The 11741-nt window shown below is 48.7% G+C and overlaps 1 protein-coding gene across 8 annotated transcripts in view; it reads left to right on the forward strand.

Moving 5' to 3' along the window:
- The window catches only part of SLCO2B1 (solute carrier organic anion transporter family member 2B1), a 53652-nt gene that overhangs the window by 17412 nt on the left and 24499 nt on the right, over positions 1-11741 (forward strand). For all 8 annotated transcript variants that reach the window (XR_004262936.1, XR_004262937.1, XM_032259077.1 and 5 more), the window contains exons 5-7: positions 1537-1770; positions 2032-2130; positions 5071-5261. Coding sequence is in view for 6 of the 8 variants with exons in the window: in XM_032259077.1 (XP_032114968.1) it covers positions 1537-1770; positions 2032-2130; positions 5071-5261 (524 nt within the window). In the remaining 2 variants the exon portion in view is untranslated. The remainder of the gene's footprint in view (positions 1-1536; positions 1771-2031; positions 2131-5070; positions 5262-11741) is intronic.

The following is an 11741-nucleotide window of genomic DNA, read 5'->3' on the forward strand; positions in this document are numbered from 1 at the left end:
AATACTTCCTGACGTTTCTTTGTACAGAATTTTCACCTTACAGAGCTTTTCCTGTGCACGGTCACAAATGTTCTTCATCCTCACTACCATACAACCCCCCTCTGCAATAGGTGCCCCTGAATCTTCAAGCAAAGCCCTTCTCCTGTCTGAGCCCCCATCTTTACATCAGCCCAAAGAGTGGGAGAGTCTCAGGGATCTCCAAGTCCCCTTCCTGATCTGATGCTCAAGGCTATTCCGTTGTCTCATTCTTTATCCAATATTGATGACGCTGTGTTCTGTGCCAGGCCCTCTGCGGGCACTGGGGACACAGGGATGGGGAAGGCAGACACAACCTCTGTCATAATTGTTGCATCTAACGTCTAGCAGGCCCCATGCCCGGGCACACTCACCACCCACCACTCTTAATGTTCACGGTGTCGGGAGGCAGGGGTTATCATTACTTCCTCACAAGTGAGGAAACCAAGGCTCAGAGAGGGGAGGAACTGCCCCAAGGACACACCCAGGTAGTCCAGCCTTAGCTGCTGCTCTGAACTGCTGAATTACTGATTCTGCTTCTGAATTCCTTATCTGGAGAACTTTGTTCTTTCTTTCATTTGAAAGATGAAAGAAACCAAGACCCAGAGTGGGTAAGGGCCTCTGTCAAAGTCACACAGCAAGTCCAAGGCAGCCTCCATGGAAGGCTTCTTTCAGGTTCTTGACCTTGGTTCACATGGCTCTTTGAAGCCCAAGGGAGTGGCTCTCCGGACTGGGTTGACACAGCTCAGAGTCCCAGCTCTATAAATGGAGGGCTGCAGAGGGAAGGCTGCTTCTACAGCCACATTTGGGATAATAATAGTGTGAGGGTCTCCTCAAGTTTGCACACCAAATATTAGTGAGCTCCAGGAACAAATGTAGGGCTCTAAATTAAGAAATTCTTTTCTGTACTCTGCATCTGTGTCCCAAGCTGACACGGAACCCTCCCCAAAGTGAATGCCAAGGGCCCCAGAGCCCTCCACCATCCAGCCCCAGCTGCCCCACCCTGCCCTCAGCCCTGGCCTTCCCCTCACGCTTTATGGTCTAGCCATTCTGAGCTTCTGATTCTCCCAGCACGGTGCCCTTTCAAGTCCCTGGGTTTTGCCCTGTACTGTGACCTCTCCCTGGAACACCCCTCCCCTCCTTCTCTTTCTGGAAAATTGTGTTTATTCTTCCAGACTCAGTTCAAACTTCACCACCTTTGACCACCCTGCCCCACCCAGGGGCCGTCATTGCTGTAGCACTTGCAAATGCCTCTGCTCAGAAAGGTGGCAGAGGGCAGTTTAAGAGTATTGACTCTGAAGCCAGACCTCCTGGATTCCAGTCCTGGCCCTGGCCCCTTACTAGTTGCTGTCTGAGTATCAGTCTCCTCACCTGTGAAACAGGCATAATGAGAGCACTCACCCCTGAGGTTTGTTGTAGGTCTCGAATGATTTCTATATGCAGTGCTTAGAACAGTACCTTTCCTGGGTGAGCCCTATTGAAGTCTTAGCTATCGTAATATGTGTCATTGTCATCCCTCAGAGAATACGCCACAGGACTTCGAGGCTTCCCTGTGCCTGCCCACAGCCTCGGCTTCAGCCCCGGCTCCCTCCAATGCCAACTGCTCGAGCTCCACAGAAGCCCAGCATCTGGGTTTGGTGGGGATCATGTTCGTGGCACAGACCCTGCTGGGCGTGGGCGGGGTGCCCATTCAGCCCTTTGGCATCTCCTACATCGATGACTTTGCCCACAACAGCAACTCGCCCCTCTACCTCGGTGAGAACTGGTCCCATCCCTTGACCTCTGAGGGTCAGGCCAGGCTCAGCTAGGAGGAAGAGAGACCTAGGGTTGGGGCTGGAGATGGAGTCCCTGCCCCCTTCCCCATCTGGCCAGTAAAGGTCCAGGGAAGCCCCGGAGAGTTCCCCATGCCTGACCAGGCGAGACAGGGTGTTCTTGCCCATCAGACAGACTGGGCAGGCACTAGTTTGTGGAGGGAAGCCAGTGCCAGAGGGTCCTAACCCCAGCTTTGTGTTGTAGGGATCCTGTTTGCAGTGACCATGATGGGGCCAGGCCTGGCCTTTGGGCTGGGCAGCCTCATGCTGCGACTTTATGTGGACATTAACCGGATGCCGGAAGGTGAGTCTCAAGAGCACACGTTTGCTAGATACTAGCTAACTGACTGCCACTCTCATGGGAGACACCGAGTCCAGGGACCATGGTTCAATCCTAGCAGCACCACTGACCTTGGGCAAGCCTCTTAGCCTCTCTGAATCTCAGCTTTCTCATCTGTGAGATAATCTCTGTCCTGTCTGTCACCCAAAGCTGCAATCAGAGTCCAGTGAGATGGCAGAGAGAAGCTATAAAGTGCCATCAGATAAGGAGCCGTGGTTGCCATCACTACTATTACTAGGAGTCTTCGCCCTGTTCCATACCCCACCTCCCCCAGGCCCTCAGCCCTCTGCTCACATGTGCTGTGGGCAGGTGGAAGAGTGTACTCTCCAGACCGGTAGGGAGCGCCCATCTTTAGTGGGAAACAAGACTTGAGTTAAGCAGAGAGGACAGTGCACCCTGGAGAGAACTTTGGAGCAGGACTTGGGGACTCTGTATCACCCTGGGCCTCTCTCAGGTGGGACATTTACTGTGACCTCTAAGAACCCTTCTAGTTCTGACCAGCTCAGAGTCTAGGAAACTGCCAGGGCACCATCTGGGAAACAGTGGTCTCTGGTCCAGGCAGTGGTCAGAGTGGGCCAAGGAGTGGAACTCACGCTCGGTCTGAAGGTGGCCAGGAGGGAGGGGTGTTGGGGTTTCTGGGGCTCTGGAGCCCTTGGAGAGCCAGAGGGTATGACTGTTAGAGCGTGTCACTGAGGCATCCCAGCTCCCAGCTTGTCACACCAAGCAGCTCCAGATGTGCCTCCTGCCTCCTGCTGTTCTCACCTGCAGACTTTCTGCCAATCCTGGGAGCCTCAGGTGACATGTGTGTGGCTGAATGAACAGGCAGATGCTGCTTCTTGTTCCCCTGCCTCCAGCCAGAACAGGTCTGGGTGGCTCTGGACAGCAGCCACTAGGGACAGCCTGCCCTTCCCCCTTTCCTTCTGGAAGGCTGGGTCCGGAGTGTGGGTTCTGGCTGGAACACCGTCCTCCCCCGAAAGAAGCCCTGGGAGTCAGGAGTTCCCTAGATTTCCCAGACACACCTCAGCTCCCCGCAAGGGGGTGTGTTTTCTGACTCTGTTGACATTGTCCTGGCAGACAGGGCATCTCCACAGGCAGATGTGACATTTCTGTGGACCAGCCTGCCACCTTGAAACTCCCTTCTCCATGGGGGATTTCACAGGGTGGGCGGATCATGCCAGCTGCAGGCACAGACTGATATGAGAGAAGCGGAGGAGTTGGAGAGGGGCAGGTGTGAGCTCTCACCAGCCTGACACGGAGGCGGGGGAGATAGCAAGTAAGGAGACGATCAAGTCTAATCGGTGCGAAAGCCAAACCCATCCCTGGCTTCACAGGTACATTTGCTAAGTGCCAACTGTGTCCTCTGGTCCCCACCTGGGAGGAACCAGCTCTGCATGTGGGATTGGAGTATCAAGGATCACTTGGTTTTTCTTGTTTTTGTTTTGAGTTAGGATCTCACTCTGCCCCTCACGCAGTGGCACAGTCCTAGCTCCCTGCAGCCTTGGATGCCTGGGCTCAAGCAATCTTCCCGCCTCAGCCTCCCGAGTGGCTGAGACTACAGGTTTGCACTATCACACCTGGCTAACTTTTTAATTTATTTGTAGAGACAGGGCCTCGCTACGTTGCTCAGGGTGGTCTTGAACTCCTGGCCTCAAATGATCCTTCCACCTCAGCCTCCCAAAGTACTGGGATACAGGCTTGAGCCACTGCACCCAGCTTATTTGTATTTTTATGAAGCATTTTCGGATGCTGTGGAGACTGAAGGAGAATGTACGCAACTCAGCCTTGGGGTTAAGAAGTATGACGGGAGCTTTGTGTGTTCTAGCCAGGAGGTACATCTGGGATAATCTAGTCCTAATTACACCTAGTTGGGGCTCAAAATCATCCAGGGAACTTGTTAAAGGTACAGATTCCTTGGTCACCTTCCCACCCCTCTGTGGTCATTCTAAGTGGGTCTTTGGTAAGGCCAAGTATTTTTGACAAATATCCCTGGGGATATTAATCATCATGCAGGTCTGAGAAACACAACTGTAATCCTAACCAATCATTTAAGAATAATAATCACAATAGTAATGAGAAAGAGGAAGAGGAGGAGGAGGAGGAGCCGGTACCCATACGGCACATGCTCTTTTAAGTGCTTCATATCTATGAATTTATTTTTTTAAATATTTATTTATTTACTTTCTAAATTTCTTTTTTTTTTTTAAGAGTCAGGGCCTTGCTATGTTGCCCAGGCTGGAGTGCAGTGGCTATTCACAGGCGCGATCCCACTACTGATCAGCACGGGAGTTTTGACCTGCTCCGTTTTTGACCTGGGCCAGTTCACCCCTCCTTAGGCAACCTAATGGTCCCTCGCTTCTGGGAGGTCACCATATTGATGCCGGACTTAGTGTGGACACCCGATTGGCATAGCGCACTACAGCCCAGAACTCCTGGACTCAAGTGATCCTCCAGCCTCAGCCTCTTGAGTAGCTGGGACTGTAGGCATGCGCCACTGCGCCCAGCCACATCTATGAATTTCTGTAATGTTCACAACAACCCTATGATTTGGGAGCTACTAATATCTGTATTTCACAAAGGACAAAAACTGAGGCACTAAGAGGTTTAGTAGCTTGCCCAAGGCTATGAGTTAGTAATGGAATTCAGACCCAGCAGTCCACCACCAGTGTCCATGGCCTTGACCGCTGCACTACACTGCCTTAGTAGTTGAAGAAGCCAAGGCTCGGAAAGGGCCAGTGACTTGCCCAGGGTCACACAGGACACACCTGGCAGAGCAGAGATTGGAACTCAGGTCTCCTGACTCCCAGCCTGGCCCACCTAATGTCTCAGAGGCCAGTCCCAGGATGGTGGCTTAGAAGTGGCAGCCCATCATTCTGACCCTAACATCACTATGCTCTTCTCTTCCAGGTGGTATCAGCCTGACCATAAAGGACCCCCGATGGGTGGGTGCCTGGTGGCTGGGCTTCCTCATCGCTGCCGGCACAGTGGCCCTGGCTGCCATCCCCTACTTCTTCTTCCCCAAGGAAATGCCCAAGGAAAAGCATGAGCTTCAGTTCCGGCGAAAGGTCTTAGCAGTCACAGACTCACCTGCCAGAAAGGTAAGCCCCCTCCACGTCACCTGTCTGGGTGCAGGCTGCAGCCCCACCCACTCATTCTCCTTTGTAGCATTACACTTCATCCCCACTGCACATTGTACTTCCTGCCCGGGCTCCATCGAATCTTTCCAACAGCCTTGCACAATGATGTCACCTGCCTTCTCCACAGCTGAGGAGACCCAGAGCCAGTGTTGGAAAGTGACTTACCCAAGATCACAGAGCCAGCAAGGGCAGTGCTGGGATGAGAACCCGCACCTTTCTCAGCCCATGCCCGTCATGCTAACCATTACAATATGGCCTCTGTGCTTATCATTTAAGTTTTTGTATTCTGAACCTTCCATAGGAATGTTAAGAATTGGGGTGGGACAATCTGGGAAGACTTCCCTGAAGAGGAAGTATTTCAGCTGGACTTTGAAGGATATGTGGAAGCACAGAAAGGAGAGAGGAACAGAGATTCTAGGCACAGAAACACCCTGGGTGAAGGATTTGGCTGTAGAAATAAACCTGGCCCTTTGGGGGACAGTGAAGGGGACACACGTGCACGGAGTGCAGGCTCCAGCCTGGACCTGAATTTCAGTCCATGGCCTACACCCTTCCAGCATGCACAATCTGGGGAGGACACAGACTTACTGACAAGTCATAACCGGTCTGATGCTCCAGTGGTATCTAGAATCCCCCTTCTCCGCTCTTGGGGCAGGTGGGTCTTTCCTTAGAAGAGGACATGGAGGTCCAGCCAGTGGAGCGATTTGCCCAGGGCCACAAAGCTGGTAGGAGAGTACAGGATCATGTGAGCCACTGGGCAGCACAGACCATTCCAGGCCCGGGACCTCCAAGTTTTCCAGATATCCACAAAAACACGAAGCCTGAAAAACAACAAACTGGCTTTAAACTAAAAAGAAAACGACAACATAGAAACAATTTTAAACGTGTATTTATTTATTTATTTTTATTTTTTGAGATGGAGTCTCACTCTATTGCCCAGGCTAGAGTACAGCAGCCACTGTCTCCAACTCCCAGGTGCAAGTGATTCTCCCGCCTCAGCCTCCCAAGAAGCTGGGATTACAGGCGTGCGCCACCAGGCCTGGCTAATTTTGTATTTTTAGTAGAGAAAGTATTTTACCATGTTGGCCAAGCTGGTCTCGAATCTCTGACCTCAGGTGACCTGCCTTCCTCGGCTTCCCAAAGTGCTGGGATTATAGGTGTGAGCCACTGCGCCACGCCTAAAAGTTTAACTACATGCAAGTAATGCCAGATTCACTAAGTTTTCTTTAACACTCATACACATTTCATTATATTCTGAAAATATGTGCGTTAGATTTCCTTTTTCTCAAGTATAGGAGGTGGCTGTTGAGAAATCACAGACAATTGTAAACTAAGTAACTTGTTGCTAAGTAATTCTAATTTCAAAGGGACAGTTTATAAAAATTCTGTTGCATATTTTTGCCACAAGAGCATTTCTGTGGCAGGTTGATGCATTTGAATATGTTTGGAGAGGGTGGGAATGGGGAGAGAAATGAGACAGCTCTGACGGTGCTCCAGGCCAGGTGGACGCCGTGCATTGGCAGTGAGGGGATAGGGGTGCATCTGGGAGCTACCCAGGTGGGGGACTGCACAGAGCTGCCCTGCTATAAGATGTCCCCAAGGCAGTGATAATTTGGGCTGATGCTGGGATTGGGTACAGCTGGCTCAGAGGCAGGGGGAGGCAGCTGCCGGGGAATGAGCAATTTCAGGGGAAGAAGACAGTTTGGAACCACAGAGGGGCCTTTCTGATTCTGCCTAGCTCAGGCCAAAGTTTGGTTAAGATGAAATTCCTAGAACTTAGAAGTGGGGGTGATGATCTTAGAGGAAAGAGAGCGAGGCTATATTGCTGGTTACAGATAATCTCCAAATTGGGTCCTAAATTTGAACAGAGAAGAATGCCAGTTGAGCCATGGTGGAATAGGTGACAAAAGCAAAGTTTAGGGGTGGGAGACTGTGCTGCGCTCCGTCACATGTCAGCCATGTGACCTTGAGCAGCAAGCCACTTCCCCATTCTGTGCTGCTGTCTAAGATGCCGAGGTTAGGTTACTGGAGCAATATCCTGTGCGCCTCAGATTCTGAGAATGCACGATTCCTTGAGTCAGAGCTGCTATGATTCAGAGACTCGAATTTTAAGAGCTGTGTCTCTATGATGCTTTGAAACCCCGGCTCCCCAGCTGTGAACCTGTCTGGCTGTCTGGATTCATTCTGTCAGCACATTGGGGATGGGGAGTGGGGAAGGAAGGGGGTGAGAGGTTCTTTAAAAAGAAACAAGGGCTGAGAACATGATGATCTGCTTCCAGTAGCTCTCAGGCAATAAATATTGATGTGGGAGGAATTGTTCCTCCGCCTCCCTGAGGCTGTCTTGGCTGGGTCTGCTTGCACTAACGCTGGCTGGCCTGGCCCACGAGGGCCACTGATGGGGAATCTGAGAGTTTGGGATTTCTAAATTACATGGTTTTAAAATCCTGTGTTCCTAATAGAGCTTCTCAAATACTTACTTATATTATTGTAAAAGTCTATGCCTCGAATGGTCCATCACTCCCCAAATCCACTTTTCTGAATGGTTGCAATTTTGGCTAAGAGTCTGTAAGCCTGTGATGTCCACTGTCTCCCAGTCATTAACTTCCATGTACTTCTTTGGGAGAATGGTCAGGGATGAAGGACAGGAGTGTGAGGTGGTGATGGTCCTTAAAACCCAGGACTTCGGGCTGGTCTGTCGGGATTGCCCAGCCAGGAGGCCCCCATTCCCCTGGGACTCTGTGTCTCCACAGCAGCCTCTGTGAGTCCTGAGGTGCTGCAGGCCTCCCAGCCCCCAGTGCCTCTTCCTTGTAGGCACTGCCTCTAGACCCTGCTGCATCTCACAGATGGAGGAATTGGCCCATAGAGGGTCAAAGACCCGCCCAGAGGTTGGGCAGCACCACAGCCTGAATGATGGAGCAAGACTCTCTCTCAAAAAAAAAAAAGAACGCCAAATGCAGGTTCTGTTTAGACCATAGGGTCATTCTCAGGGTATGCTTAAGAAGCTAGTACTGTCAGGTACGTATACCATGCAATATGGTGGCCGCACCATACCAGCCCGGCTCTGATACTTACTAATTCTGAAATCTGTAAGATGGGTATAACCGTAACACCTACATCTCGGGGCCTTTGTAGGAATGAAGTGAGGCAAAGTGGTGAGGTGGGCCGTTCAGTGCCAGAGCGCAGGTGCAGTAAACAGGAGTGCTGGTTATTGGTATGTCTCTCCAAGCAGGCCCACTCTTCAGGGGAAAAAGTAATAGAAAAAGTGCCTTTTTTCTAACCTTCTTATATGCTTTTCCTTTTTACATGTTTTTTAACTTTTTTGTTTTTTAAATTTCATTTTTCAATTGAAAAGTTAAAATTGTATGTATTTATGGTGGAACATGATGTTTTGATCTGTGTATGCATTGGGGAGTGGATAAATCAAGCTGTTTAACACATGCCTTACCTCACTTACTTATCTTTTTGTGTGTGTGGTGAGAACATTTCAAACCTACTTCCTTGGTGATTTTCAACTATGTAATGTATTGTTATTAACTACATTCATTATGATGTACAAAGATTGCTTGAACTTATTTCTCCTGTCTAACTGAAATCTTGTATCCTGTGACTAACAACTTGTCCAGCCTCTGGTAACTGTCCTTCTACTTTTTGCTTCTATGAGTTTGGCTTTTCTTAGATTCCACGCCTAAGTGAGGTCACTTCTTATTTGTTTTTCTGTGCCTGGCTTATTTCACTTAACATGGTGTCCTTAGGATCATCCACGTTTTCACAATGACAGGATTTCCTTCTTTTTTAAGGCCAAATAGTATTCCATTGTTCACACATACTACATTTTCTTTATTCATTCATCTATCGATGGACTCTCAGGCTGAATCCATATCTTGGCTAATGTATATAGTGCTGCAGTAAGCGTGGGAGTGCAGATCTCTCTCCTTTCTTTGATTTAAATATATTCTTTTATTTGAAAATTTGTGTTTTTTCATTTTCTTTTTTAAATTGTTATTTTTTTTTTTTGAGATGGAATCTTGCTCTGTTGCCCAGGCTGGAGTGCAGGGGCACAATCTCGGCTCACTGCAACCTCTGCCTTCTGAGTTCAAGCAGTTCTCCTGCCTTAGCCTCCTGAGTAGCTGGGATTACAGGCACACACCACGATGCCTGGCTAACTTTTGGATTTTTAGTAGAGATGGGGTTTCACCATGTTGGCCAAACCATTGAACTCCTGACCTCAAGTCATCCGCCTGCCTCAGCCTCCCAAAGTGCTGGGATTACAGGCGTGAGCCTCTGCGCCCGGCTAAAAGGTTTTAATTTTTAATTTTTATGGGTTCATAGTAGGTGTATATGTTTATGGGGTATAAGAGATTTTTTTCTTTTGAGGTGGAGTCTCTCTTTCTCTCTCTCTCTCTCTCTGTCTCTCACTGTTGCCCAGTCTGGAGTACAGTGGTGCAATCTCAGCTCACTGTAACCTCCACCTCCAGGATTCAAGGAATTCTCCTGCCTCAGCCTCCTGAGTAGCTGGGATTGTAGGCGCTCGTCACCGTACTTGGCTAATTTTTGTATCTTTAGTAGAGATGGGGTTTTACCGTGTTGGCCAGGCTGGTCCCCAACTTCTGACCTCAAGTAATCTGCCTACCTCTGCCTCCCAAAGTGCTGGGATTACAGGTATGAGCCACTGTGCCCAGCCTACATGAGATATTTTGAACTGGCATACAATGGGTAATAATTATGTCAGGGTAAATAGGGCATCCAACACTTCAAGAAATAACAAAGAATTTATCATTTCTTATTTTTTAAATTTATTTTTCTGTGTATAACCAACCAATCAATAGAATGTATCATTTCTTTGTGTTACAAATATTCCAATTATACCCTCTTAGTTTTTTGTTTTGGGTTTTTTTTTTCTTTTAAGACAGTCTCACTCTGCCACCCAGGCTGGAGTGCAGTGGCGAAATCTCTGCCCACTGCAACCTCCACCTCCTGAGTTCAGTTCTCCTGCCTCAGCCTCCCAAAGTGCTGGGATTGTAGGCATGAGCCACCATGCCTGGCTCTGGTTCCTCTCTTATTTTTATTTATTTATTTATTTTTTGAGACGGAGTCTCGCTCTGTCACCCAGGCTGGAGTGCAGTGGAACGATCTCGGCTCACTGCAACCTCCGTCTCTCAGACTCAAGCAATTCTCCCATCTCAGCCGCCTGAGTAGCTGTGATTATGGGCATTCACTACCACGCCTGGCTAATTTTTGTATTTTTAGTAGAGATGGGGTTTGCCACATTGGCCAGGCTGGCCTCAAACTCCTGACCTCAGAGGATCCACCCATCGCAGCCTCCCAAAGTGTCTTAGTTATTTTTAAATGTAAAATAAATTCAGCTGTCTCTCTCTTTAATATACTGATTTCATTTCCTTTGGATATACACCCAGTAGTGGATGGTTAGATCACGAGGTTCTATTTTTAACTTTCTGAGGAGCCTCCATACTGCTTTCCATGATGGCTGTGCTAATTTACACACCCCACCAACAGTGTGCAGGCGAGCCCTCTTCTCCACAGCCTCACCAGCACTTACTGGTCATCCTTCTTATAACAGCCATTCTATTATAAATCATATCTATACACATTCAGGTGTGAGTTGATATCCCACTGTGTTTCCATATCCTTTTCCGTATCCTACTTGCATTATAGCCTGTAAAAGGTTTGAGACAGCTCACACCACACACAGGTACAGTACTTCCAGAACAGTAGGAATTAGGCTAACAGTTATTACTTACTTTGCACCATGCAATGTTCTAAGACCTTTGTATGGATTCTCTCATTCAGTCCCTATAACCCACCTGTGAAGTAGATATAGTTATTACCCCCATTTTGTACTGGAGGGACTTGGGTAACAGAGATTAGGTAACCTGGTCACATGGCTAGTAAATGGTGAAACCAATCAATCCAGGCTAAGGAGCAGGAACAATATAAATAAGAGAAAAACATTTTCAGAATGAGAGAGAAAAACATAAATGCATGGATCCATAAAGATTAATTCTGTTGATACAGTTGAGCCATTTATTTGGTTCTGAGGTTTCTGGTAGCCAAAGGGAAAAGAAGCATGAAGCATGGCCAATGGCATGGATCTCATTAAAAGAAGGCCACGGCCTGGACGTGGTGGTTCATGCCTGTAATCCCAGCACTTTGGGAGGTTGAGGCAGGTGGATCACCTAAGACTAAGAGTTCAAGACCAGCCTGGCCAATATGGTGAAACACTGTCTCTACTAAAAATACAAAAAAAAAAAAAAAAAAAAAATAGCCGGGCATGGTGGCGGGCCCCTGTAATACCAGCTACTTGGGAGGCTGAGGCAGGAGACTCGCTTGAACCTGGGAGGTGGAGGTTGCAGCAGGTCTAGATCACGTCATTGCACCTGGGTAACAGAGCAAGACTCTGCCTCAAAAAAAAAAAAAAAAAAA

Source organism: Sapajus apella, unplaced genomic scaffold (genome assembly GCF_009761245.1).
Source record: "Sapajus apella isolate SASKATOON/1434 unplaced genomic scaffold, GSC_monkey_1.0 scaffold106, whole genome shotgun sequence".
Taxonomy (NCBI): domain Eukaryota; kingdom Metazoa; phylum Chordata; class Mammalia; order Primates; family Cebidae; genus Sapajus; species Sapajus apella.